Below are 26984 nucleotides of genomic sequence, written 5' to 3'. Positions count from 1 at the left end.
TGTTGGTTACAGCTGGCCTGCCCTATAAAAACCACATACCAGTTCTGGGTTTGCTTTTCACAAGAAGCATTGCCTGATGTGAATGATGCCTCGCACAAAAGAGCTCTCAGAAGACCTACGATTAAGAATTGTTGACTTGCATAAAGCTGGAAAGGGTTATAAAAGTATCTCCAAAAGCCTTGCTGTTCATCAGTCCACGGTAAGACAAATTGTTTATAAATGGAGAAAGTTCAGCACTGCTGCTACTCTCCCCTAGGAGTGGCCGTCCTGTAAAGATGACTGGAAGAGCACAGCGCAGACTGCTCAATGAGGTGAAGAATAATCCTAGAGTGTAAGCTAAAGGCTTACAAAAGTCTCTGGCATATGTTAACATCCCTGTTAGCGAATCTACGATAAGTAAAACACTAAACAAGAATGGATTTCATGGGAGGATCACACAAAGGAAGCCACTGCTGTCCAAAAAAAACATTGCTGCACGTTTACAGTTTGCACAAAAGCACCTGGATGTTCCACAGCAGTACTGGCAAAATATTCTGTGGGCAGATGAAACCAAAGTTGAGTTGTTTGGAAGAAACACACAACACTATGTGTGGAGAAAAAGAGGCACAGCACACCAACATTAAAACCTCATCCCAACTGTCAAGTATGGTGGTGGGGGCATCATGGTTTGGGGCTGCTTTGCTGCGTCAGGACCTGGACGGATTGCTATCATCGAAGGAAAAATGAATTCCCAAGTTTATCAAGACATTTTTAGCAGGAGAACTTAAGGCCATCTGTCCACCAGCTGAAGCTTAACAGAAGATGGGTGTTGCAACAGGACAATGACCCAAAGCATAGAAGTAAATCAACAACAGAATGGCTTAAACAGAAGAAAATACGCCTTCTGGAGTGGCCCAGTCAGAGTGCTGACCTCCACCCGATTGAGATGCTGTGGCATGACCTCAAGAAAGCGATGCACACCAGACATCCCAAGAATATTGCTGAACTGAAACTGTTCTGTAAAGACGAATGGTCAAGAATTACTCCTGACCATTGTGCACGTCTGATCTGCAACTATAGGAAACGTTTGGTTGAAGTTATTGCTGCCAAAGGAGGTTCAACCAGTTATTAAATCCAAGTGTTCACATACTTTTTCCACCTGCACTGTGAATGTTTACATGGTGTGTTCAATAAAAACATGGTAACATTTAATTCTTTGTGTGTTATTAGTTTAAGCAGACTGTGATTGTCTATTGTTGTGACTTAGTTGAAGATCAGATCACATTTTATGACCAATTTGTACAGAAATCCATATCATTCCAAAGGGTTCACATACTTTTTCTTGCAACTGTAGAGAATGTAAAAAACAAATAAAAGCGGCCAAACTAGAGACCGAGAGATTAATTGCCAAAGAGAGTAAAACTAACCCTAAAATGTTCTTCAATTATATAAATGTTAAAAAGTATAAATCTGAAGGTGTCGGCCCTTTAAAGAGTAATGAGAGGGGAGTCGCAGGGAGCGACGAGGAGAAAGCAAAGCTGTTAAATATTTTTTTCTCCAATGTATTCACTGAAGAAAATAAACTGTCAGATGAAATGCTGGATGTAAAAATAAATTCCCCATTAAAAGTGTCCTGTCTGACCCAGGAAGAAGTACAACAGCGACTTAAAAAGATTAAAATAGACAAATCGCCAGGACCGGATGGCATACACCCCCGTATCCCAAGGGAATTAAGTAATGTCATAGCCAGACCCTTATTTCTGATATTTGCAGACTCTATACTGACAGGGAATGTCCCACAGGATTGGCGCATAGCAAATGTGTTTGAAGGTTTTCTGAGAGATGCTATCTTAGAGCATCTCAACAGAAATAAGCAAATAACGCCATATCAGCATGGCTTCATGAGGGATCGGTCATGTCAAACTAATTTAATCAGTTTGTACGAGGAGGTGAGTTCTAGACTTGACAGCGGCGAATCAATGGATGTCGTATATCTGGACTTCTCCAAAGCATTTGACACTGTACCACATAAAAGGTTAGTATATAAAATGAGAATGCTCGGACTGGGAGAAAACGTCTGTATGTGGGTAAGTAACTGTCTGAGGGATAGAAAACAGAGGGTGGTTATTAGTGGTACACACTCAGATTGGGTCACTGTCACTAGTGGAGTACCTCAAGGGTCAGTATTGGGCCCTATTCTCTTCAATATATTTATTAATGATCTTGTAGAAGGCTTGCATAGTAAAATATCAATTTTCGCAGATGACACTAAACTGTGTAAAGTAATTAACACTGAAGAGGACAGTATACTACTACAGAGAGATCTGGATAGACTGGAGGCTTGGGCAGATAAGTGGCAGATGAGGTTTAACACTGACAAATGTAAAGTTATGCACATGGGAAGGAATAATGCAAGTCACCCGTACATACTAAATGGTAAAACACTCGGTAACACTGACATGGAAAAGGATCTAGGAATTTTAATAAACAGCAAACTAAGCTGCAAAAACCAGTGTCAGGCAGCTGCTGCCAAGACCAATAAGATAATGGGTTGCATCAAAAGGGGCATAGATGCCCGTGATGAGAACATAGTCCTACCACTTTACAAATCATTAGTCAGACCACACATGGAGTACTTTGTACAGTTCTGGGCTCCTGTAAACAAGGCGGACATAGCAGAGCTGGAGAGGGTCCACAGGAGGGCAACTAAAGTAATAACTGGAATGGGGCAACTACAGTACCCTGAAAGATTATCAAAATTAGGGTTATTCACTTTAGAAAAAAGACGACTACGGGGAGATCTAATTACTATGTATAAATATATCAGGGGTCAGTACAGAGATCTATCCTCCCATCATCTATTTATCCCCAGAACTGTGACTGTGATGAGGGGACATCCTCTGCGTCTGGAGGAAAGAAGGTTTGTACACAAACATAGAAAAGGATTCTTTACGGTAAGAGCAGTGAGACTATGGAACTCTCTGCCTGAGGAGGTGGTGATGGTGAGTACAATAAAGGAATTCAAGAGGGGCCTGGATGTATTTCTGGAGCGTAATAATATTACAGGCTATAGCTACTAGAGAGGGGTCGTTGATCCAGGGAGTTATTCTGATTGCCTGATTGGAGTCGGGAAGGAATTTTTTATTCCCCTAAAGTGAGGAAAATTGGCTTCTACCTCACAGCGTTTTTTTGCCTTCCTCTGGACCAACTTGCAGGATGACAGGCCGAACTGGATGGACAAATGTCTTTTTTCGGCCTTATGTACTATGTTACTAACTGGCCTGAGATAACGCATGAGCGACAGTGGCCATGTTTTGGGCATGTGCACCATGACTAATTATCTGAGCAGCCTTACCTCTGTGACCACAATACGGTAAGTTAAATAACGGGGGGAGCAGGGATAAAATGTCATATTTTATATAATGCAGTTATTGATAGGGACACATTTCAAAAGTTAAAGGGGTTAGCTATCCTCTAGATAGGTCATCAGTATCTGATCAGTGAGGGTCCCAGGACCCCCTTAGATCAGCTGTTTGAGAAGGCAGCAGTAGCGCCGCAGTCTTCCCGTAGCTTTCCCTAGGCCAAATGATGACACGTGGCCTAGTCGGAGCTCAGACCCATTGTAGTGAATGGGGCTGAGCGCGATACCAAGCACAGCCGCTATACAATGTAAGGCGCTGTGCTTGGTGACCATGGAGAAGGCCGTGGCGCTCACAGGAGCACTGGTGCCTTCTCAAACAGCTGATCGCCAGGGGTCCTGAGTGTCAGACCCCCACTGATCAGATACTGATGACCTATCCAGGGGACAGATGATCAGTTATAAAGTCTTGGAAAACCCTTTTAAAACGAGAGTACAAGCCAGTGGTGGTGGTTTAGAGACATAAAAGATGTGGACAAGTTCCCGTGGTATAAAAGGACCATAAGCCAGAAAGATGCAGAAACATGAGAGGTGGTCATTCACTTTCTTTAGTCATTTACCCCAATCCTTGGGCTCTTTCAATAAAAAAAAAACAAGAGCAAATTCCATGAAGTACTCGGCAGTTAGATGGCACACTTTCTTCCCTTCTAATCAGACATCTCGGCAGTACATCATAACGTGAACAGAACAAGGCGAGATAAAACACATAATTCTAAAGTAATTAGCGTTCTCTGCTTTGGCCTTTCAAGTTTCCTGGCACTTAACAAGCACCTCTTAAAAATCAAGACATAATGCACTGTTAATTAAATGTGGGGCTGTATTAACATTTATTTGCTTGCAGTGATAAAGTACAAAAGAAAATGGGTCAGTCTGTTGGGGTTGCTTATTTTTCCAGCTCCATTAAAGCTGTCAATCAGGGAGCTAGCTAGGCCTAACATTCCCTGCAAAAGCATGTTGAATCACTTGAATGCAAAAAAGCGAACATCTCATTCCTTTGTAATCCAAAGATTTATGGATGTCTCCTGAACACACTAAAGTTATATTCCTGCCTCAAACACACAGTTATTGTATTATCAAGAAAAGGGGGAAAAAAACAGGCTTGTTATGTATTCAGGACACCGAGAGCGAGATCCTGCTCTTAATTAAATGCTTATCACCCCTAGGCATTGCCTCCAGGGTTCCAATGTGTACGTTTTCAATGTCAGCGGTAGAACCTGCTTTGGACATGAGTGGAAGATTAAAAAAGTCAAAATATGTTTCATCCACAATTAAAACCATCTCGAGAAGATGTTATGAAGATCCAACCAAAAAAAGCTTCCTGTCTGTTGCATGGATTCAGTCAGGGGCAGACTGGGAACTTAAAGTGGCCCTGGAAAAAATACCACAGGGCAGCACAAAATACTGCCCCAGCAGAACTAAATACCACAGTGCAGCATAAAATACCGCCCCAGCAGAACTAAATAATACAGTGCACCAGAAAATACTGCCCCAGCAGAACCAAATAATACAGTGCACCAGAAAATACTGCCCCAGCAGAACCAAATAATACAGTGCACCAGAAAATACTGCCCCAGCAGAACTAAATAATACAGTGCACCAGAAAATACTGCCCCAGCAGAACCAAATAATACAGTGCACCAGAAAATACTGCCCCAGCAGAACCAAATAATACAGTGCACCAGAAAATACTGCCCCAGCAGAACTAAATAATACAGTGCACCAGAAAATACTGCCCCAGCAGAACCAAATAATACAGTGCACCAGAAAATACTGCCCCAGCAGAACCAAATAATACAGTGCACCAGAAAATACTGCCCCAGCAGAACCAAATAATACAGTGCACCAGAAAATACTGCCCCAGCAGAACCAAATAATACAGTGCACCAGAAAATACTGCCCCAGCAGAACTAAATAATACAGTGCACCAGAAAATACTGCCCCAGCAGAACTAAATACCACAGTGCAGCATAAAATACCGCCCCAGCAGAACCAAATAATACAGTGCACCAGAAAATACTGCCCCAGCAGAACTAAATACCACACTGCAGCATAAAATACCGCCCCAGCAGAACTAAATACCACAGTGCAGCATAAAATACCGCCCCAGCAGAACCAAATAATACAGTGCACCATAAAATACTGCCCAAGCAGAACTAAATACCACAGTGCAGCATAAAATACTCACCTATCACCAGTTGGATTAAGGAGGGCACCTGCGGCTGCTGCCTAGGTGTATTAGTATCTGATGCTCCTAGCATTAATTAATTCTGAGAGCATCAGATCATTATGTATCTGACCAGTTGCCAGGAAGAGGGCTCCAGCAGCCACCTCAGTCTAGCACTCATCTAACAACTTTATAAGAGGATAATGAAGCAGCAATAAGATCCCTGTAAACAGGCTACTAGTTACCTGATTTGTGCACTATAAGTATCCTGTACAACCAAGTGCCATACTTAGGTTTTTATTTTTTCGTTATGCCCCTGAATGTGCTCCACCTAATCCACATATCCGCTCCCACGCTGCTCAGTGATGCTTCCGGTCCACGGTCTGTAATCGTTCTGATGTCAAGCACTGGTCTCAGTGCCGACGTGTTCCTAAGCAGAACATTACTGCTGGGTCGTGTGACGTGTGGGGGCACAACACTGCTGTGGCCAGTGACTAGCTTAAGTGGTGCATGTGACCTTTTTGGAAATCTACAGAATGGGGGAACCTGAAAAAGTTATGTAAAGCAGGACAACCCCATTAAGGCTGGGGCAGCATGGCAACTTTGGCGATGTCACACATCAGAAGGCCAAAGATCGCTGTGTAGTTCTATCTACATCCCAAGTAACTGCAACTAATATAAGCAAATGGGGTCACCCTAAGACCTGCAAGTTGTCTCGACTGCAACACGACGGCTTGGATTTCGTGCCAATATTGTGTCATGGTAGCTCGCGAGTATCAACACAACTCCATTCACTTACATAAGTGTGCCACTCTCAAACAATGTAGCCCCAATCTAAGGAAGCACTCCAAGAATTTTTTTGATCATATGCCCAGTTTGTTATGTTCTGTACATCAGATAAATAACTACAGGGTTAATTTTATTACCGATTTATTGCAGATTGATGACCTCTCTTCTGGTTTCCTGATGCACCACGTGACACGCACTCTGACTATCCAAGTCCTACGTCAGCAGTGGGGACTGGAAGTCAGTGCCTCTATACATACCTACGGTACGCTTAAAGGGGTTGTCTCATCACAGACAATGGGGGCATATCGCTAGGGGCTCCGTTCTCGATATAGGTGCTGGTTCCAGGGGTGGGACCCGCACCTATCAGATAATGGGAGCATATCCTAGCAATATGCCCCCATTGTATGAGATGAGACAACCCCTTTAATGTAAGTCTCATAGGGTTGCACAGAGAGATTGACTTCCGGTCAGCACACCAAATACTGTAGGCTTCAGAGAGTCAGGGTGCGGATCTTCTGGTACAAATGGGAAATCAGAACGAGCTGATAAATCGGCAACATAGCCACCAGAAACGACATGAACTGCTTGCTTGATGTACTTTACGGGGGGGAACTTTCTCGGCGCAGTCATGGCTTTTAACCCCCTGCTCTGCAATCTCATGAACTGCCTTCCATTGAAATGAATGGGAGGCAGAAACCACACAGCCGCTGGGGAAATTTTGGCGTGGGCGTCCACTCCAAAATGCCACTGGCACAAAACAGGCCCTAAGGTAAGTCAATATTTTGTATGAAATATATTTCCTAAAATAAAGAAAATGGACACCAAATGAACGAGGTTAATGAATGTGCAAATTCGAAAGGAATTCTTGGAAGAAGAAGAGGAAGATAAAAGGCGCTGGTGAGATGCTTCTCTGTGCGGAGAAAACATCATATTAATAAAGAAAACAACAGTATTATTTTTTTTACCGGTTTATTAATTGCTTGGCGAAATACTTTTGTGAGGCACAACAAGCAGAAAATGAATTCATGGGCTATTAATCTGTCATACATGGTAGTGGAAGAAACGCTCATTAGGTGACTTGATGCAATTACAGTTATTATATAACCATCTTTACAGAACATAGAGCAAATTATGAATAATATCATTCAATCTTGCTTTCCCCTGAAAGACTTTCAAAGCCAGCGAGGGAGAACGGTTTTGCATGAAAGAAGGTGAAACCGCACTATGGACCATTAAGTAGCCGTGCGGCGGAAGTAAGAGTGGACCACATCTGCCATGATGCCGCTCCACTTACAATCACTGTCCATTGTCCATATTGAAGGTGCACTTCAATGGAATTTTCTATCTCCAGACACCTTTAACACACTGCCCTGGGCATATCTTCTCCGTTTCCATAATTCTTGCTTTCTTGTCTGTTTTTAATTATGTAATGAAATCGGAAGGTATGGTTTAAGTCATTTGAAAATATGTAAAATGTAGCATAGCCTCATGTATATGCATATAAATGCATGAATGCGAAGAATCCACTCTCCGGTCTGCTTCTGAAAATACTTTTATTCCCATGAAATAACAATTCTGAAGCATCCTTTTTTACATTAAAGGGGTTCTTCGCTTTGTTTTAACTGATCATCAGCATCTGATCGGCAGGGGTCCGACACCCGGGACCCTCGCCAATCAGCTGTTTGAGAAGGCAGCTGCGCTCCAGCAGATCCGCGGCCTTCTCACCGTTTACCGCTGGCCCAGTGACGTCACGACTAGTATCACTGGCCTGGGCGTGGCTAAGCTCCGTTCACTTGAATGGAGCTTAGCCGCGCCCAGGCCAATCGTTACTAGTCGTGACGTCACTGGGCCAGCGGTAAACAGTAAAAAGGCCGCGGCGCTGCTGGAGCACCTCTACCTTCTCAAACAGCTGATCGGCGGGGGTCCCAGGTGTTGGACCCCCACCGATCAGATGCTGATGATCTATCCACAGGATAGATCATTAATTAAAACAAACTGTAGAACCCCTTTAAGCCATTCCTCTGTTATTCCTCTTAGACATGTATAGATAAATTGATGAGGGATTGTTAACAATTGCCTTGTCAAAGGTGGGTTCTAATGCCGTCTGATACCGGTACTGATTTTGGACAATGTTGGGGTGCGTGGGAACACACCTCAGACTGGTATAACACGGTTAACAGTTTATTTATACATTTGTAGGAGGGAACAACAGAGGAACAGCACAAGGCAGAGTTCTGAGAAAAGACGCTCTAGCATTGTTATTTCATGGGGAATGTAAGCACTTACTAAGACATGTCAGGAGGACTGACAGGTCTACTTTAAACACTCAATGGAGTAAAAAAATTCCGAATGGATATGTTTTAATGAAGCCAGCGGATAATGGCTCCATCATCAAGAAAAAGGACAAAGGGTAATTCTTGCTCTTATAACCTTTTCTTATACTAAACCATGGACTCAAATCTGAATGAGTCTATGTGAATTATGGAGGGAGTTGTCAAAGGTCACTACCGGTGGGTAGAGTGGTTATAGACCCCACAGGGAATTTTCCCGGAGGGCCAAAGACTATAGGGCCACCCAAGCCCTTCTCACTGCCACTGGCCAGGTACATACTCCTATGGGTCATTATTAAAGGGATTCCAGGCAGCATGCAGAAGTTAGGGCTGGCTAGGTGCTGTCGCCCATATCTCACCTCCCATGCCCCCTGTTCTATATTCATATTAGAGATAATTGGAGGACAGAACATGGCAGCTATTGACGGCCACCACAGAGGGACAGCTTGTGGGGATGTATTTTGTGCTGCATTATGGTAATTGGTTCTGTGGGATGGTATTCTGTGCTGCACAATGGTATTACTGACCCTGCCAATTTGTATTGGCCGCATCTACTTGTGTTGCCCCATCTTCTGTCAATTTGGACCCACCTACATCATGGGGGCCACTTTTACTTTATTTTCCAGGGCCACTTTAATTTTCCAGTCCACTCCTGGTGACTACAACTGAGGACGCCTCTCCTTTTATTGGATGACAACTTATAAAATTACAAAGAATCACTTTGCAACAATTTAAAAGTTTAAGTTAAATAGATGCGAAATCAGGGCAAGCCTTACTTTGGATGTTGCACTGTGCAGTGTATTAGGTTGGCTTCTCACCCCCAAATGGTGTACTGTCATACAGTGTACAGACAACCATGCCAAACAATATAGGCTCCATATAACATTGTGCCCAAATAGTATCATATGTTGGCCAATCAAAACTTTCATACAGCTGCCTAAATCACAATGGTATACAATGCCACCTCCACCTGCCAACATGTATACAGTATACAGTACCTGTACCTATTGTGGGGTTTCACTCTGGTAGATAGGGTAAGCAGACGCAGTACAGAGGCAAAAGACAAGTTCTTAATGCAAAACTTCAGTGTTTTATTCACACTTGAGGCAAATGCACAAACAATGCGTTACTTTGCAGTCTTGGTGTTTATTTCACACACAATGTAAAGTACATCTTGGTGTTACTTCACACAAATTGGAAAGTTCATATAAGACAAGTCACCTTGATGTCAGTTCTGCCTCCAGCAGTCCACGGCAAGCTTTAGGGGGCCTGTTTCCTCGGCCCATGGGTCTCAAGCCCTCCAATCTGGCACCAAGCCTCAGATCCCAACACAGAGATCCTGCTGCTGAGCGCAGCTGCCTATTTAAGGACAACCAGGTGCTGCCAAAAACACGGACCGGCAATTAAAATCCAGTCCTGTATTTGACCCCACCTGGCTGCAAATCAGCCCAGCAGCACATGCTGGGAGGGAAATACCTGTTTTCCCAGACCATTCCCCTCACTGTGTCACACTATATAGAGGTGCAACACGATACCGAAGTAAACAGTCCTATACAGCACTCAAATAATACCAGCATACTGTGACCAAACACCATCTCCATACATGAATGAGTCTACTACAGTGCTATACAATGTCCAAATAAAGCTGCTATTTTTTGGCATCTGTTGGGCCCAATGGTGTCATGTCTATGCCACAGTAAAAACTTCAGCTTGCTCCTTTTGATATAGTCTATTGTGGATTTTGAGGTGTGTTTAGGATCAGCTTTATTACAGTTGGTGCTATGTTTGCTTCCAGAGCTGGAATTTCATTTAATCCATTCTTCCCTCTATCCGCCAAATGTTTCCTGTGACATTGGCTGCAACACAACCCTAAATCACGATTGATCCACCTCCATGCTTAATAGTTGGAGAGATGTTCTTTTCATGAAATTCTGTGCCCTTTTTACTCCAAACATACCTTGTGGCCAAACAGTTATGTTTTAACCTCATTTTTCCACAGGAATTGTTTCCAAAATGCATCAGGCGTGTTTAGATGTTCCTTTGCAAACTTCTGGTGCTGAATTTTGTGGTGAGGATGCAGGAGAGGATTTCTTCTGATGATTCTTCCATGAAAGCCATATCTGTGCGGGTGTAGCTGAACAGTAGAATAATGTACCACAACTCCAGAGTCTTCCTAAAGGTCTTTTCCAGTGGTGGTTCTGATTTGCCTTTCTAGCAAATCTATGAGCAGCTGTCTCTGATATCTTTCTTGGTCTTCCAGACCGTCTCTTGATCTCCACTGTTAGTGCCATTTCTTAATTACATTTCAAACTGAGGAAATGGAAACCTGAAAATGCTTTGCTATCTTCCTATAACCTTCTGCTTTGTGGGCCTCAACCATTTTCATTTTCAAAGTGTTAGGCAGCTGCTTAGGAAAACCCATGGCTGCTGTTTCTTGGGACAAGGTTAGAGGAGTCTGGGTATTTATAAAGCTTTGAAATTTAAAACACCTGGCCTTTCCTAACAATGATTATGAACAAACCTTAACTCTAATGGGCTATTTAAGGTCAGAGACATCAGTTAGTTATCTAAGCACTCAAATCTCCTTGGCTTCGCATACTTTTGCAAGGTACTGTAAGATTGTATAATACACTGATATTGCTTAAAATACAGAAAAGTGTAGTTCATCTTTAAAGGGACTTTCCGAGATTGTCATACTGATGTCCTATTCTCAGGATAGGTCCTTAGCATCTGATTGGTTGGAGTCCCACACTTGAGACACTCTCCGATCAACTGTTTTAAAAGGCAGCGGTGCTCGCAGTAGCCCCGCGGCCTTCTCTCTGCCTTTCCCAGGCTAGTGATGACACATTCATGTATTAGATGGCCTAGGAGCAGCACAGTCCCATTCAAGCGAATGAGGCTGAGGGCGATAACAAGCACAGCCACTATATAATGTACGGCACTGTGCTTGGTATTATGTATAGGTCGTCAGTAAAAAAAATCTCGGAAAACCCTTTTAAAGGGGTTATCCAATCCCTATTATGACCCCCAGAATGCACAGGGCCCTCCTCTAGAGCATACTTACTTGCTCCCCGGCACCCGCATCCCTCTGGATCCCTAAACAGCCACCACTGCTTCTCCCTGTTGTGCAGATCAAAACATCCAGCGATGGGGAGAGCAGCCAATAGCAGGCCGCAATGGTGACCAGCCTCCCTAGTGTCACCTGCAGGGATCCAGAGGGACATAGGTGTTGGGCAACCGGTAAGTATGCTCTAGAGCATTTTGGGATCATTATAGGGATTGAATAACCCCTTTAACTTCAACTTTCTTAACTGTTCACAGAAACAGTAATTTTGACCAGGGGTGCCCAAACTTTTGCATGCCACTGTAAATTGCCTGAAGCAAAGACCATACTCCCCAGAAGGCAAATCACCAGGGCTCCGTGCAGATACTGAGCCAGTAAGGATGCTGGTAGATTTTAGTTCTGAAGCTTACGTAATTGTGAATGCAGCTCTGCATCAGTTTTATGCAAATTCATTTTGTACATGTAACTGTAAAGTGGAGCTGAAAATGGGCATATGTTTTAGAATAGCTCCAAAGAGGATTTAGCATTTTATTTTCATGTAAAATATCAGAATTACAAATCATTTTCACACATACTTTGGGATGCAGAGGGGGAGAAGGAACATTTTTCAATTTTAAAATCTAAATTACTTTTCATATCTATGATTTTACAACACACATTAAGCAGATGAGGAATGCAAGTATGCGCTCAATATAAAAAATAATAAAAAAAGACAAGCAAAAATATAATGAAAAACATAAACTAAACTTCAAGCTGATAATAAGTAACTTGCATTTGGCTTCGTAGATGCTAAAATCTGCAATATGTCAATGGAAAGTCCATAAATTCCTATTCACCAACAGAGCAGCAAGACAATGCTCTGTGTGAATCTGGCCTTAAAGTTTTGATGGACAACTAAACATTTGTTCAGCTGATCATCGACTCATCTAAACAACCCACCAATCAGCTTATAAACAGGCAAAAGCTTGCTTGTCAGCTGGACTGATCTTTGATGCATCTGCAGACATAATCCTTTGTACTGCTGACAATTTATTTTACTTTTATAAAATATGGCACATATTCTGCAACGCTTTACAGACATTATTAATGTGCAAACTATTTGGGGGCACAAGAACATACTTAGGATCGTTCTCTCATCACACTGTTTCCATCAGTCTATGTAAAGGCCCTATTAATGAGCACTGATTGACTAGTTATATCACTGATCGGCACTAGTTATCTCCCTACATCAGAATGTGTAAAAAGACCCTTTGATACGACCACTTTACAAACAATTGTTTTTCGTACCACTGAATTTTCAGCAAATACAAGACCAAGCAGGTGTGACTTTTCTAGATTGCAACAAAGGGCAGGAAGCTGCTCCACTCCCTCATGTAACCAAATATTGAAATTTTTATCTTGTTTTATTTTTTTTTTATACAAAGAAGCAGTTTTAGGAACCTAAAGGCAATGAAAGAAAAGCAATAAAATGGCAAAAACTGTTGAGTGTGAACTGCATCGTATGAACAAAATTTTAAAAACCTCATTCACGCTGAGGACAAATGTATCAAGAACTGTGTATCAGAATACTTTACATCCGGTCCCAAGACTAGAATGACCACTTCATCTGTTGTCGTTAACTCAAGATGTATGCCAATATAAAATAATTGTACCGATGTACTGCTGTTTTTGTTCTTTAATATTTCCACAATAAAAAAACTTTGAAAATAAAAGAATACTTCACATCCCGGTCTACATATTTCATTGAAGGGCTTTTCCCATCACATACAGTGATGACTTATTAATAGAATATAAAAACACAACCTAATTGGTGGTGGTCCAACCACTAATCAGACACTGCTGTCCGTTTCTATACATATGTAGAATATACTGAATCTCCTACATAAGCTGTTGCGTTGATGTGCAGCCTGTAAAATGCGAGGAGACTCTTTTACAGTTTCTGTTATCAGTAGCATGTGAATATTAGGGCTGATTCATACGAACAAGCCACGTCCGAGAAACACAGGCCGGTGCTGGCCACATCTCCCGGAATGACTGCGGTTCCCCTGAGCCGAAATGACTGCATCGTAGTGATTTATGATACAGTCAGTTCCTATCTGACGTCAGTCTATGGTACTGTGCTCACATAATCGTGTAAGTAAAGTACAAGGGACCCGCAATTAGACAAGAACTGACTATCATAAATGACTATGATGCAATCATTTTGCGTCAAGGAAGCTGCGGCCAGTCCAGGAGATACGGACATCATCATGCGAGTACTGTACAATAGACTCATGATCAGAGAGGAACTGTATTATAAATCTCTATGATGCACACAGTTCTGGCCAGGAGAGCTGCGGTCAGTCCGGGAGATGCGGCCATCATTGCGAGCACAGCAAAATAGACCCACGATCAGATAAGAACTGACTGTATCATAAATGCAGTCAGTTCGAGTCAGGGGAGCCATGGTCGGTCCGGGAAATGTGACCATGTTTCCTGGACCAAGCACGGTTGTATGAATCAGTCCTTAGACATAAATGGATTATATCAGTGAGCAGAGGAGCTAGTATATCCAGACTAAAAAAAAAAAACGATAAACCACATAAATATAGTTATTTCCTTTACTATCTTGTGTAGCATATATATGTTGAAGAGGTTTTCCGGAAAGTTAATACTGATGACCTATCCACAGGACATCAAAGCAGCGAGCAGGTGTAATTACAAGAAGCCATCCATTGAAGTGAATGTGACAACTTGTAATTACACTGTTCACCACTGAGATGTCAACAGTGAACAGGTAAACAAGGGGAGTCGAACCACCGCTGATCTGATATTGATGACCTACCTTGAGGATAGGTCATCAATATTAGTTTCGGAAAACCCCTTTAAGAACTTAGAACAAATCTGACGATAGCATTTTCATTGTACCCATGTAGCCTCGGGTGGAATCAAACCCATGGTTGAAGCACATCCATGCAAGAACCAGACAGGTGATACCATTAGGACTTGTGAACCAATCAATGCACTGTCATCTGAGTGAATTATTAATAAATGATACTTCTCAGTTTATTAACCAAGCAGAGGCTTGTGTTGAAACTTTTGGGCCTCAAAGCAAAATCTGCATGTGCCATTCAGAGGTACCTTTGGGCCTCCTCATGCGCCAGGGGTGGATGTGATTGCTAAGTCTATACCCTCTATAGCTACCCTCCCGTAACCAAACTATCTGCTGCAAAGAAGTTTAGGAGCACAAAGTACTGAAGTAGGTCATGTTTGAGGGTCTACATAGTACATTCAAACTTTAATTAACCCCCAAGAAAGCAATCAAAGTGTTACTTTTAAGACCAAAAGCACAAACTTTTAATCACAGCTTTGTAGACTAAATTCACATCCACACAACCCATCCAACAAGTATTTTCCCACCTCCGTCTTTAGAGAGCTCCAAGTGACTGAGGGCTAAAACACATTAAAATGAATTAAGCACAGCAGTTGTTTAAGTAAAATGGTGCAACATGTTAATTGAATGAGTTACCAAGGGGATTTGGTATTCACTGTAATCCTTTGAACAGAAATAGCCCTTTTTTTCAGCTTCTAACTTGGTCCTTCTTTGACTGGCAAAATAATTAAAATTCTGTGATTGCCCGACTGGTATACATATACATTATCGGAATTGAAAAATCCAAGCCTGTAAGGAATATTTAATCAGGAGTACTCCATCACAAAAAGTTCCTCTGCACAAATGATCCGCTGCGACACAGACATTGCAATTTTACATTTTAATCTCTTATAAGGAAAATGTAAATAAGTCTAGTCTAGCCGCGGAATGTGTCTCTCATTCATTACTCCTGGAAGGAAGCCACAGCTCCTTAGGTCTCTTAAAGGAACCTGAAAGCAGATTCAGGCTGCTCGAACCAGGGTGGAATGAATACAGTGCTGCCCATAATTATTTATACCCCTGGCAAATTTTCACTTAAAGTTACTTTTATTCAACCACCAAGTCATTATTTGACGGGAAATGACATAGGTGTCTCCCAAAAGATAATAAGACGATGTACAAGAGGCATTATTGTGGAAAAAAAAAAACATTTCTCAGCTTTTATTTACATTTAAGCAAAAAATACAAGATGTTCCGCACTGTGGAAAATCTCAGAGGACGTGGTCGGAAGCCAAAAGTGACACCTGTGCTGGCCAGTAGGATAGTTAGAGAGGTGAAAAAGAATCCAAGGAACACCACCAAGGCCATCCTGGTGAATCTGGGCTCTGCTGGTGGCAATGTCTCAAGGCAGACAATCCAACAGACACTCCACACTGCTGGGTTCCACAGATGCAGACCAAGCACACAAAAGCTCGCTTGGCCTTTGCAAAAGCTCACCTGGACAAAGAAGAAGACTTCTGGTCTTCTGTGTTATGGTCAGATGAAACAAAAATTTAATTGTTTGGTTCTGATTGCCTGATTGGAGTCGGGAAGGAATTTTTTATTCCCCTAAAGTGAGGAAAATTGGCTTCTACCTCACAGTTTTTTTTTTTTGCCTTCCTCTGGATCAACTTGCAGGATGACAGGCCGAACTGGATGGACAAATGTCTTTTTTCTGCCTTATGTACTATGTTACTACTATGTTACAATGATGTTTCCTTCATTTGGCGTAAAAAAGGAGAAGCCTTCAACCCAAAGAACACCATCCCCACTGTCAAACATGGTGGTGGGAACCTAATGCTTTGTTTTTGTTTTTCAGCCAATGGACCAGGGAACCTAATCACAGTAAACGGCACCATGAAAAAATAGCAATACATGAGGATTCTCAACGACAGTTATAGGCTCCAAAACTACGCAGAACTATGGCCCAGATTTACTAACTCTACAGATGGAGAAAACGTAGAAAGGCTGTCTAGACCTGCACCAGATTTATCACAGGCTGGAGGATAAATCTGGTGCGGTATAGACACTTTTCTCTGTCTCTGTATCAACTATTGGTTGGCTTACTTTGAGACAGATTTTACACCAGTTTCATGGCACAATTTGGTACAAAATTACGCTTCTTAAGCTCTGCCCCCTTTCCCATGAAGCCCTATCCCTTCCCAGTGAAGTCCCACCACTTGTGGATCATGTCGGAAATAAAGTGTAGAAGCCCTAGATGCGTCAATTTGAGCAAACATTAGGTTCATTTACTATCCAGAAATATACCTATATTAGGCATATTTCTGGCACAGATTGTGGTGCAAAGGTTATTTGCACCGCAATCTGCAACTTTTTCCCACTTACGCCAGGTCTAAAAAAGTGGGCATGACGTGGGTGGGGAAGGAGGACGGGCCAGTAGGCCCGTCTCATTTATAATTTTCTATACCTGTTTTAGACATAAAAAACTGTCTAAATGTAAGCCAGCTAAGAAGTTGTCTAACATGTAGACTGGCGCTATATACGCTGAATTTATATAAAGGCTGGCGCATGCGCATAGCTTCGGCGGATCCAATGCCAGCACAGGGGCTTATTAAGACCACTGTCTAAAACCACGGTCTTAATAAATGACCCTGATTGTATCTACCTACGCCAATTTAGACAGATTTTTGGCACAGACACTTTTGTAAATCTGGGCCTATGTATTATTATCATTCTGAAATGAAAAAAGATATGGTCATGGAAAGAAATGTATACTGGGTCGCCAGCTCCCCCCGTCTTATAGGAAAAAATGACCCAAAACTGTTATTGTATAGCTGCTAAAAAAGACATGTAAAGAGAGGTGACGGGTCTTTTTTTAAATAAAGGTAATGAACCATACAGTCCTAAAAGACATGGGATGAAGATATTTACACGCAATGGGCGCTACGGTTTTGTGATGGAGGCTGGGTCAACATCTCCTCCACCACATTTAGAATCATAAAAGGTGAAAATGATTTAAATTAATATTCCGGTAGGTAAAAGTTATCTATAACTATCAGATCTGTGGGGGTCCGTACCTCCTTCTGCTCCCCTGAAATAACTGGAGCGGCCGGTCGAACATGTGCGCAACCGCTCCATTCATTTCTATCGGAGCTCCGGAGATAGCGGAACGCTGTACTCGACTATCTCCGGAACTCCCATAGAAATGAATGGAGTGGCCTTGTACATGTGCAACCGGCCACTCCGGTCATTTCAGCGGAGCAGCAGGGGGCCTGCAGGGGGTATGGGGCCTCTATTCCCATTATCGGTGTGGGTCCCATCTGATAGTTATTCCCTATCCTTTGGATAGTAGATAGATTTTTAAAGGGGTATTCTGGTAGGTAAAAGTTATCTGATAAAAAGGTTAAAGAGATTGTAAAGCATGTAAAGTGTGCAAAGGACATGTCGTTTGATAGCTTTAAAGGGAATGTCTAGAAAAAGCACGGTCATGTACCCTGTTGGGGTAATAGGGTTTTAGGAACCGCAACTACTGGTCAGAGTGGCGAGCAGTTATAAAGAGTATTTCTTGCTCTGGACAACCTGTTCTAGAATGCTTAATTTCCCCTGTGGTGGAACTACAGAGATATGGAACACTTACTGCCAGATTTCCTCCCAAATTACAGCTGAACGCTTGAGGGACACTTTGTCATCTGTATTTTGCCAAAGGACCAATCTTACAAGGAGGAACTGTCAAAATATGCATCTCTTCACATACATCTATTTTCATAAGAACCATCCTTACTTTATTCTTTTGCTGGCATGAAATGCCGAGCAGACTTTCGTCGTTGGCATAAAATGTGATTTCCTCATAGAGATGCATTATCTATAAACATTATATATAGACATAAAGACACTTATAAACATTACAGTATAATAGTATGTCCTGTGAATGTTCTGTTTTCTGTAAATGTTGCTTTCTGGTTGGGTGCGGACCATCAGGCGACATACTTGCCACTTTTATAGGCTATGAATGCCTTCGGGGGGAATCTTTTATGATCACATTTTGCCTATTTCAGGCTACTTTCACACTAGCGTTCCGTCGGGTGAACAGCCTGTCGGATCCATCCTGCCGCTAGTAATCGTGTGCCCCCAGACTGCCGCTCCGTCCCCATTGACTATAATAAGGGGCGGTGCGGAGTTCCGGCAGAGGCATGGCGAGAGGCTGCCGGAATAAATGTTGGATATATCATAGTTTTATTCCGGCAGCCTCTCACCGTGCGCTGCCGTGCCTCCGCCGATGCCACCATTATAGTCAATGGGGACAGAGCGGCAGTCTGGGGCCACACGGTCACAAGCGGCAGGACAGATCCGACAGGCTGTTCACCCGACGGAACAGCCTGCCGGAGGTCCGTGCCACTAGTGTGAAAATAGCCTTAGGCTAAAATAATTTTTCAGTTTTTGTCCTACTTTCAGGTTTTTCAGTCCCTTCATGCTGCTGTTCTGATGGCTACATATGAAGCCCTTACAGCTCCTGACAGCCGACAGCTCAGAAACACTTATTATAGCTAAATTCTGATTAGTTTGATGCAACCTGACGGGACTTAGTGTAAAACTGAAAGTAAGACACTTTGCAGACAGGCTGAAATTTAACCTTATAGGACAAAAACTGTTGACATTTTTTTTAATTAAAGACAAAGTGAAAAAAATGAATTTTAAGCCCAAAATGCAATCATAAAAAAATTGTCCATAGCCTTTATCAAATTCCGGCAAAGTGATGATGAGAACTAGTCAGAACCACGACTACATAATACGTATGTTGTATTTTAAGTGGAAATTATTTACTCAACTTACATTCTTTGGACATTCCCACTTCAAAGCACCTCTGTAGTCTGCAGTACTGGCAGCGATTCCGTGTCACTTTATTGATAACACAGTTCTTTTCCCTGTGACAAGTGTAAACCATGTTCTTCTGAATACTCCGCCTGAAGAAGCCCTGTAGTGAGAGAGGCAGAGGAGAATAAATGTGCATTGGTCACACCACAGATTGCCCAATTAAGGTAATTAAAAGCCATTAAATGGAAAATGTTGGATAATATGACTCTTCAAAAGCGTATCAAAAATTAAAGGCTTTGTATCATTTTCCTTGCTGGTTGGAGTAGGACACTTCTTGTGTGTCAAAGTATATAGACCAGATTATGAAGTGGAGTTACGAAACTGATACTGGAGGACTTGCTGTCTGTTAGAGACTATATGATAGCTCTTTACGGCCAGACGAACAAAGGTTCATCAAGAGTTTAACTAGTTATTTACTAGGAGTACATTTAGAAGCCTATATTATGTTATCTTACTACCTGTCAAGGGGTGATATGCTTAAAAGAGGGCTATATACTTAATTAACCTTAAGAATACACCACGTCAAAAAGAGTGCTGGAGAGAATAGCATACATCTGATGAGTGGAAAATGGTAGCCTTGTGCTCCCATATAGGCAATGTACTATGTTAAAGGGGCATAGGGAATTGAATGGAGATCACTGAGAGATGAAGGAAAGAAGGAAATGGAACCCAGTTCTAGAATGGTTTCTAGATTAACATTGGTCGTGGTGAATTGTTACCACAATCCTTACTTTGCTAAGAGGCCCTACAGGATGATTCCTTATTATTCCCCATGCATTCCCTGAATAGACGTGTTCAGGGGCAGACTGGCCAAAGACCTTACAGGGAAATTTCCCGGTGGGCCGATGCCCCAAGGAGCCACCCGCTGGCCAGATACATAATGAGCTCTCAGTGGTAATTAACGCTGTGAGAATCAGGTACTTATGTACCACCTCCTGAATTCAACTGCTGTGGTCCGCATCTCACTTTTTTAAGCCCCCTGCTCCATAGACAACAGGAGGAGGACAGGAGATGGCAGCTATTAATGGCCACCACAGAGGGCCCGCTTTTGGGGCAGTATATTGTGTTACACTATGCTATTTGGTTCTGCTGGGATGGTATTTTACACTATGGCATTGTTGACCCCATTTACTTGTGTTGCCCCTCCTTCTGTTAATTTGGAGCTGCCTACAACAAGGGGCCACTTTTAGTTATTTTTTTCCAAGGCCACTTCAAGTTCCCAGTCCGCCCCTGGACGTGTTCATGTAACCCTGTGTGCGGGTAGAGGCTGTATTACACACAGATCGTTTGTTATACACACCAACTATTGGTCTGGTTGGACAGATGTTGGTCAGATAATCTGTTATATTACGTGACCATAAAACAAGGATTGATAAGCTCAGAACTGCTTACTAATGTTACAAGTTGAAGCCCCAGTGTTACAGTAGGAAGAGCAGCTCTGGAACACAAACTGCAGCTCTAACAAGTGAAATACTGTGCGGAGAATAGGGACATTCATGAACACATGCATTACCAGTAATGGATCAAGCTTGGTGGAGGTTGCTGGGCAAAGGAACAGTGTCATGTCATTTGTGACTAAGTTACAATGGCCATACACTCGTCATACCATGTGTGGTCATATACTAGTCATACCATGTGTGTTTTTAACTTAAGATGGCTATACACTCCTCATACCATGTGTGTTTGAGTTTAGATGGCCATATACTAGACCTGTGATGGCTAAGTAATACCACACATGGTATTACTTCAGATGTGGTAAAACTACAACTCCTAAGATGCACACTTACTTGGCTGTTCTCAGAACTCCATAAAAATGAATGGAGCATGCTGGAAGTTGTAGTTTCATCACAGCTGGAGTGCCAAAGGTTAGCCATCATTGCACTAGTCATACCATGTGTGGCTAGTTTAAGATGGTCATGTAATATTCATACCATGTGTGGACAAGTTACGATGGCCATACAGTCCTCATACCATGTGTGGCTAGGTTAAGATGGTCATACAATAGTCATACCATGTGGGTCTAGGTTAAGATGGTCACACACTAGTTATACCATGTATGGCTAGATTAAGAAGGTTATACACTAGTCATACCATGTGTGGCTAAGTTAAGATGGTCATGTAATATTCATACCATGTGTGGCCAAGTTAAGACGGTGATACACTAGTCATACCATATTTCGCTATGTTAAGATGGTCATGCACTAGTCATACCATATTTCGCTATGTTAAGATGGTCATGCACTAGTCATACTATGCGTGTTTATGTTAAGATGGTCATACACTAGTCATACCATGTGTGGCTAGGTTAAGATGGTCATACACTAGTCATACCATGTGTGGCTAGGTTAAGATAGTCATATACTATTGATATCATGTGTGGCTAGGTTAAGATGGTCATACACTAGTAATACCATGTGTGGCTAAGTTAAGACGGTGATACACTATACACTAGTCATACCATATTTCGCTATGTTAAGATGGTCATGCACTAGTCCTACCATGTGTGGCTAAGATATGATGGCCATACACTCCTCATACTATGCGTGTTTATGTTAAGATGGTCATACACTAGTCATACCATGTGTGGCTAGGTTAAGATAGTCATATACTATTGATATCATGTGTGGCTAGGTTAAGATGGTCATACACTAGTAATACCATGTGTGGCTAAGTTAAGATGGTCATGCACTAGTCCTACCTTGTGTGGCTAAGATATGATGGCCATACACTCCTCATACTATGCGTGTTTATGTTAAGATGGTCATACACTAGTCATACCATGTGTGGCTAGGTTAAGATAGTCATATATTATTGATACCATGTGTGGCTAGGTTAAGATGGTCATACACTAGTAATACCATGTGTGGCTAAGTTAAGATGGTGATACACTAGTCAAACCATATTTCGCTATGTTAAGATGGTCATGCACTAGTCCTACCATGTGTGGCTAAGATATGATGGCCATACACTCCTCATACTATGCGTGTTTATGTTAAGATGGTCATACACTAGTCATACCATGTGTGGCTAGGTTAAGATGGTCATACACTAGTCATACCATGTGTGGCTAGGTTAAGATAGTCATATACTATTGATACCATGTGTGGCTAGGTTAAGATGGTCATACACTAGTAATACCATGTGTGGCTAAGTTAAGATGGTGATACACTAGTCAAACCATATTTCGCTATGTTAAGATGGTCATGCACTAGTCATACCATTGTGGCTAAGATATGATGGCCATACACTCCTCATACTATGTGTGTTTATTTTAACATGGTCATGCACTAGTCATACCATGTGTGGCTAGGTTAAGATGGTCATACACTAGTAATACCATGTGTGGCCATAAACTGGAGAACTGTTGACAGATACCTAAAAAATATGTATGAGGATGGCTAAAGTAGTACAGTTGTTTATTTCCTTTTCCTATGGCAACAACATGAATGTTTGGCTACAGGATTCATTCCAAGTATCATTGCAGGCAAGTGGTGCATTGGAGCACTGAACTATGGAAAGATCTTCCTACTATTACTGTATGTCTTCCCAGTGGGATTGTCTGGTTGGAGCTTAGTGGAACTAAGAGGTGGTTGCCTCTAGGTGGTTAGGCCCCTGAGCAATTGCCCCTTTGCTCTTCTTACAATCTGTTCCTGTACGCTGCTAGAATACCACTACTACAATTCAACTACTACAGTTCACATTACTGTTTCTAACGGAAGGATCAACAATCTGATGGATTCTAGCTTCTGGCGGTCTTCATGGACTTATTATAATAGGGTCTTTCTGAGTTCCATCATTTTAATGATGGGAAGAAAGAGCATGCAGCACTAATCTTTTTGTCACATTTTCCAAGAACGCCAACAGAAGCTTTACACAAGCCAACAGAAGCTTTACACAAGCCTGAATACGTGTGAACAAAGCCTTATAATTTCATGATAAAGCAAATGTCATGTTAAAGAGCTTGTGTCACTTCAGCAAATGGCATTTATCCTGTAGAAAAAGTTAATAGAAGGTAGGTACTAATGTATTGTGATTGTCCATATCCTTTGCTGGCTTGATACATTTTTTAATCACATTATACAGTGCTCGTTTCAATGGTTACGACCACCCTCTAATCCAGCAGCGGTGGTCGGGATTGTACTCTACAGGAAAAAAAGCTGGCCTATGCACATTCCCTTGGTCCTGGCCACCAAAGAGGGTGGTTCTTTTTCCTATAGTGGATTACAGGGTGGTCATAACCATGGAAACAGGAAGTATATAATGTAATGTTAAGATGAATCCAGCCAGCAAAGGAAGGAACATGGACAATCACAGTACATTAGTGTCTTGTATTAACTTTATCTACAGGATAAATGCCATTTGCTGAAGTGAGATAACCCCTTTAACTCAGTAGTGTAATTTGTCTATCGAAAGCACAAGAATGCTGTGGATATGATGAAACTCAAAATGAAAACCAGCATACTTGTTAGGGGAGAACCCTTGGTAGTTATTAACCGGCTAGTGCTGAAGAGCAAAGGTTAGAGCCTGAGATGATTACATTGACCTACTATTTACTGTCCTCTAAACAATGAGGTGTATGGGGCCTTCAGCTGTACTTTGTTCACAATCCATATTCTTCTTGCCGCCTATTATCGGATCAGTAAGGTCATTCATTTGTTCTGAGCACAGGTAGAACATTGGCTGTCTTATCGGCTCATGTACTTAGCAACTTCACACAGCTTAGCCTGGCCTCCTATTCACAGAGCTTAAAGCTGCAAAGGTCTTCTACTGATGAAATTATCACAGCGTCTCTGACTGCCATAAACCTGCCTTCCACAGAGTCACATAGAGAAACATGTGCCCACCTCTGATTTCAGCCTGCTATAGACATTCACAATACAACACGAGAGCAAAGGCATCTACAATGTTCTATCACTACATTTCTGTCCATCACTACATCATATTAAGGGTCCCGATATCTCAAAACACCAGCAGAGGCATATTTATTTTAGGCTACTTTCACACTAGCGTTTCGGCTTCTGGCTCTCACAAGCGGTCCAAAACTGATCAGTTTTGCCCTAATGCATTCTGAATAGAAAAGGATCCGCTCAGAATGCATCAGTTTGCCTCCGTTCAGTCTCCATTCCGCTCTGGAGGCGGACACCAAAACGCTGCCTGCAGCGTTTTGGTGTCCGCTCGACGAAACTGACACAATCTGGCACAATAGAAAACGGATCCGTCTCCCATTAACTTTCAATGGAGTTCATGACGGATCTGTCTTGGCTATGTTATAGATAATACAAACGGATCCATTCATGACGGATGCATGCTGTTTTATTATTGTAACGGATCCGTTTTTGCAGATCCATGACGGAATGTGTGAATGTAGCCTTATCTTTTTGCCAAATATCCTTCACCGGTCAGTCAGTTATTACATAGTAACAAAGTCTATAAGGCTGAAAGATCTGTCCATCCAGTTCAGCCTGTTATCCTGCAAGTTGATCCAGAAGAAGGCAAAAGAAAACGAGGTAGAAGGCAATTTTCCTCATTTTAGGAGGGAAACATTCTTTCCCGACTCCATTCAAGCAATCAGGTAATCCCTGGATCAACGGCCCTTCTCCACAGGGGCGTACATAAAAATCACTGGGCCCCATAGCAAGAATCTAAATTGGGCCCCCATTCCCCTTTTATAGCCCCTCCCACTACCCATTCCAGGCCTCTCTCTTTGTTCCATGAACTATTCTTGCTGCTGCGTTTTATAATTTATGCATCAGGGCCGGATTGGGATTACAAAACAGGCCTGGCAGACAAAAGAGGTATAATAGATGCAGTGTGTACAGATGTATAGTGTATACAGCAGTGTACTGATATATGAGGAACATGGTATAATATATGCAGTGTGTACAGGTATATAGTATATACAGCAGTGTATTGATATGTGCAGTACAGGGTATATTATATGCAGTCTGTAGATATATAGTATATACAGTAGTGTAATGTGAGGTACTAGGTATAATAGATGCAGTGTGTACAGGTATATAGTAAATATAGCAGTGTACTGATATGTGAGGTATAAATTACAGCTCGTACCTCACATATCAATCCAATACTGTATATACAATATACCTGTACACACTTCATCTATTATACCTCGTACCTAACATATCAGTACACTGCTGTATATACAATATATCTATACACACTGCATATATTATACCTCGTACCTCACATATCAGTACACTGCAATATATATTATATATCTGTATATATTGCATCTATAATACTGTTTAATATATGCAGTGTGTGTATATATATATATATATATATATATGTGAGGCATACAAGGTAGAATACTGTAGATGCATTGTTTATAGAAATATGTGGTCAGTTATGCATTATGGTCACTGTGTGTGAGGTACATGAGGTAGTGGTCACTGTACCTGTCTGAAGTATTATACATGAGTGTGCAATCAGTAAAAACAGGGCATGGAGGGGGGGGGGGGAATAAATGACAAGAAGTGGAGGACCTCCTCTTACCACTCCATTCCAGTCTGTATGGATCAATGCAGAGCTGATTGTGAACTTCTAATACTTACTGTTAGGGGTTGAAGGACCTGTGATTATGTCATCACAGGTCCTGGCAGATGTACCTTTCAAACCTAGGAACTACACCATTTTTGGTGCAGTTCCTTTCCTAGATCCTGCAGGACCTATGATGCTGAAGATGATGTCATCACAGGTCCTGGCAGATGTACTGTTCTAACCTGGGAACTACACTTTACACTGTGCAGTTCCCTTACAGGACCTGTGATGACATCATTAAAGGTCCTTTAGCTTTAGAAAGATAGACCGGAGCAATTAGGGGGCGGGGCCTCTCCTCCACTGCGGGCCCCTCTTCCTCATGGGCCCCATAGCAGCTGCGTGGTCTGCCTATATGGTAGGTACGCCACTGCTTCTCCAGAAATCTAGTAGCTATAGCTTGTAATATTATTACACTCCAGAAATACATCCAGGCCCCTCTTGAACTCTTTTAGTGAATTCACCATCACCACCTCCTCAGGCAGAGAGTTCCATAGTCTCACTGCTCTTACCGTAAAGAATCCTTTTCTATGTTTGTGTACAAACCTTCTTTCCTCCAGACGTAGAGGATGTCCCCTATAGTAACATAGACTATATATATAGTTATATGGCTATTTGAAAACAATAAAAAAGACAAAAGGAACCTTTGAATGAGTTCTGGAATCAAGGCTGCTATGCCAGAGGACTGGGAGAGAAGATATACAGCCAAAATGGTGAATTCGCACCCTAGGATCAGGTATTAAACAATGGTCAGTTTATGGCCAATTTTCTTTAAATGTTACATGTAACTGGCAAAAGAAAGCCAACAGCACATTTTAATATAAACCAGAAATAATGCACAAAAAATATCACAATACACACCGTGATATCACAGCAAAGGAAGAAGACACACATTGGTAAAAATAAAAAAAGTAATACCATGGTAGAGGGATTGTGCACACTGGTTGTCCGACTGCTGG

At 42.0% G+C, this 26984-nt stretch overlaps 1 protein-coding gene across 2 annotated transcripts in view; it reads right to left on the bottom strand.

Moving 5' to 3' along the window:
- RARB (retinoic acid receptor beta) overlaps positions 1-26984 on the bottom strand; it is a 197704-nt gene that overhangs the window by 86480 nt on the left and 84240 nt on the right. For both annotated transcript variants that reach the window (XM_040433155.1, XM_040433156.1), the window contains exon 3: positions 19426-19567. In XM_040433155.1, coding sequence (XP_040289089.1) covers positions 19426-19567 — 142 coding nt within the window. The remainder of the gene's footprint in view (positions 1-19425; positions 19568-26984) is intronic.

The sequence above is a fragment of the Bufo bufo genome, chromosome 5 (assembly GCF_905171765.1).
Source record: "Bufo bufo chromosome 5, aBufBuf1.1, whole genome shotgun sequence".
Lineage (NCBI taxonomy): Eukaryota > Metazoa > Chordata > Amphibia > Anura > Bufonidae > Bufo > Bufo bufo.
The sequence above is the reverse complement of the archived record's forward strand: the minus strand, read 5'-3'. Positions and strand labels throughout refer to the sequence as shown.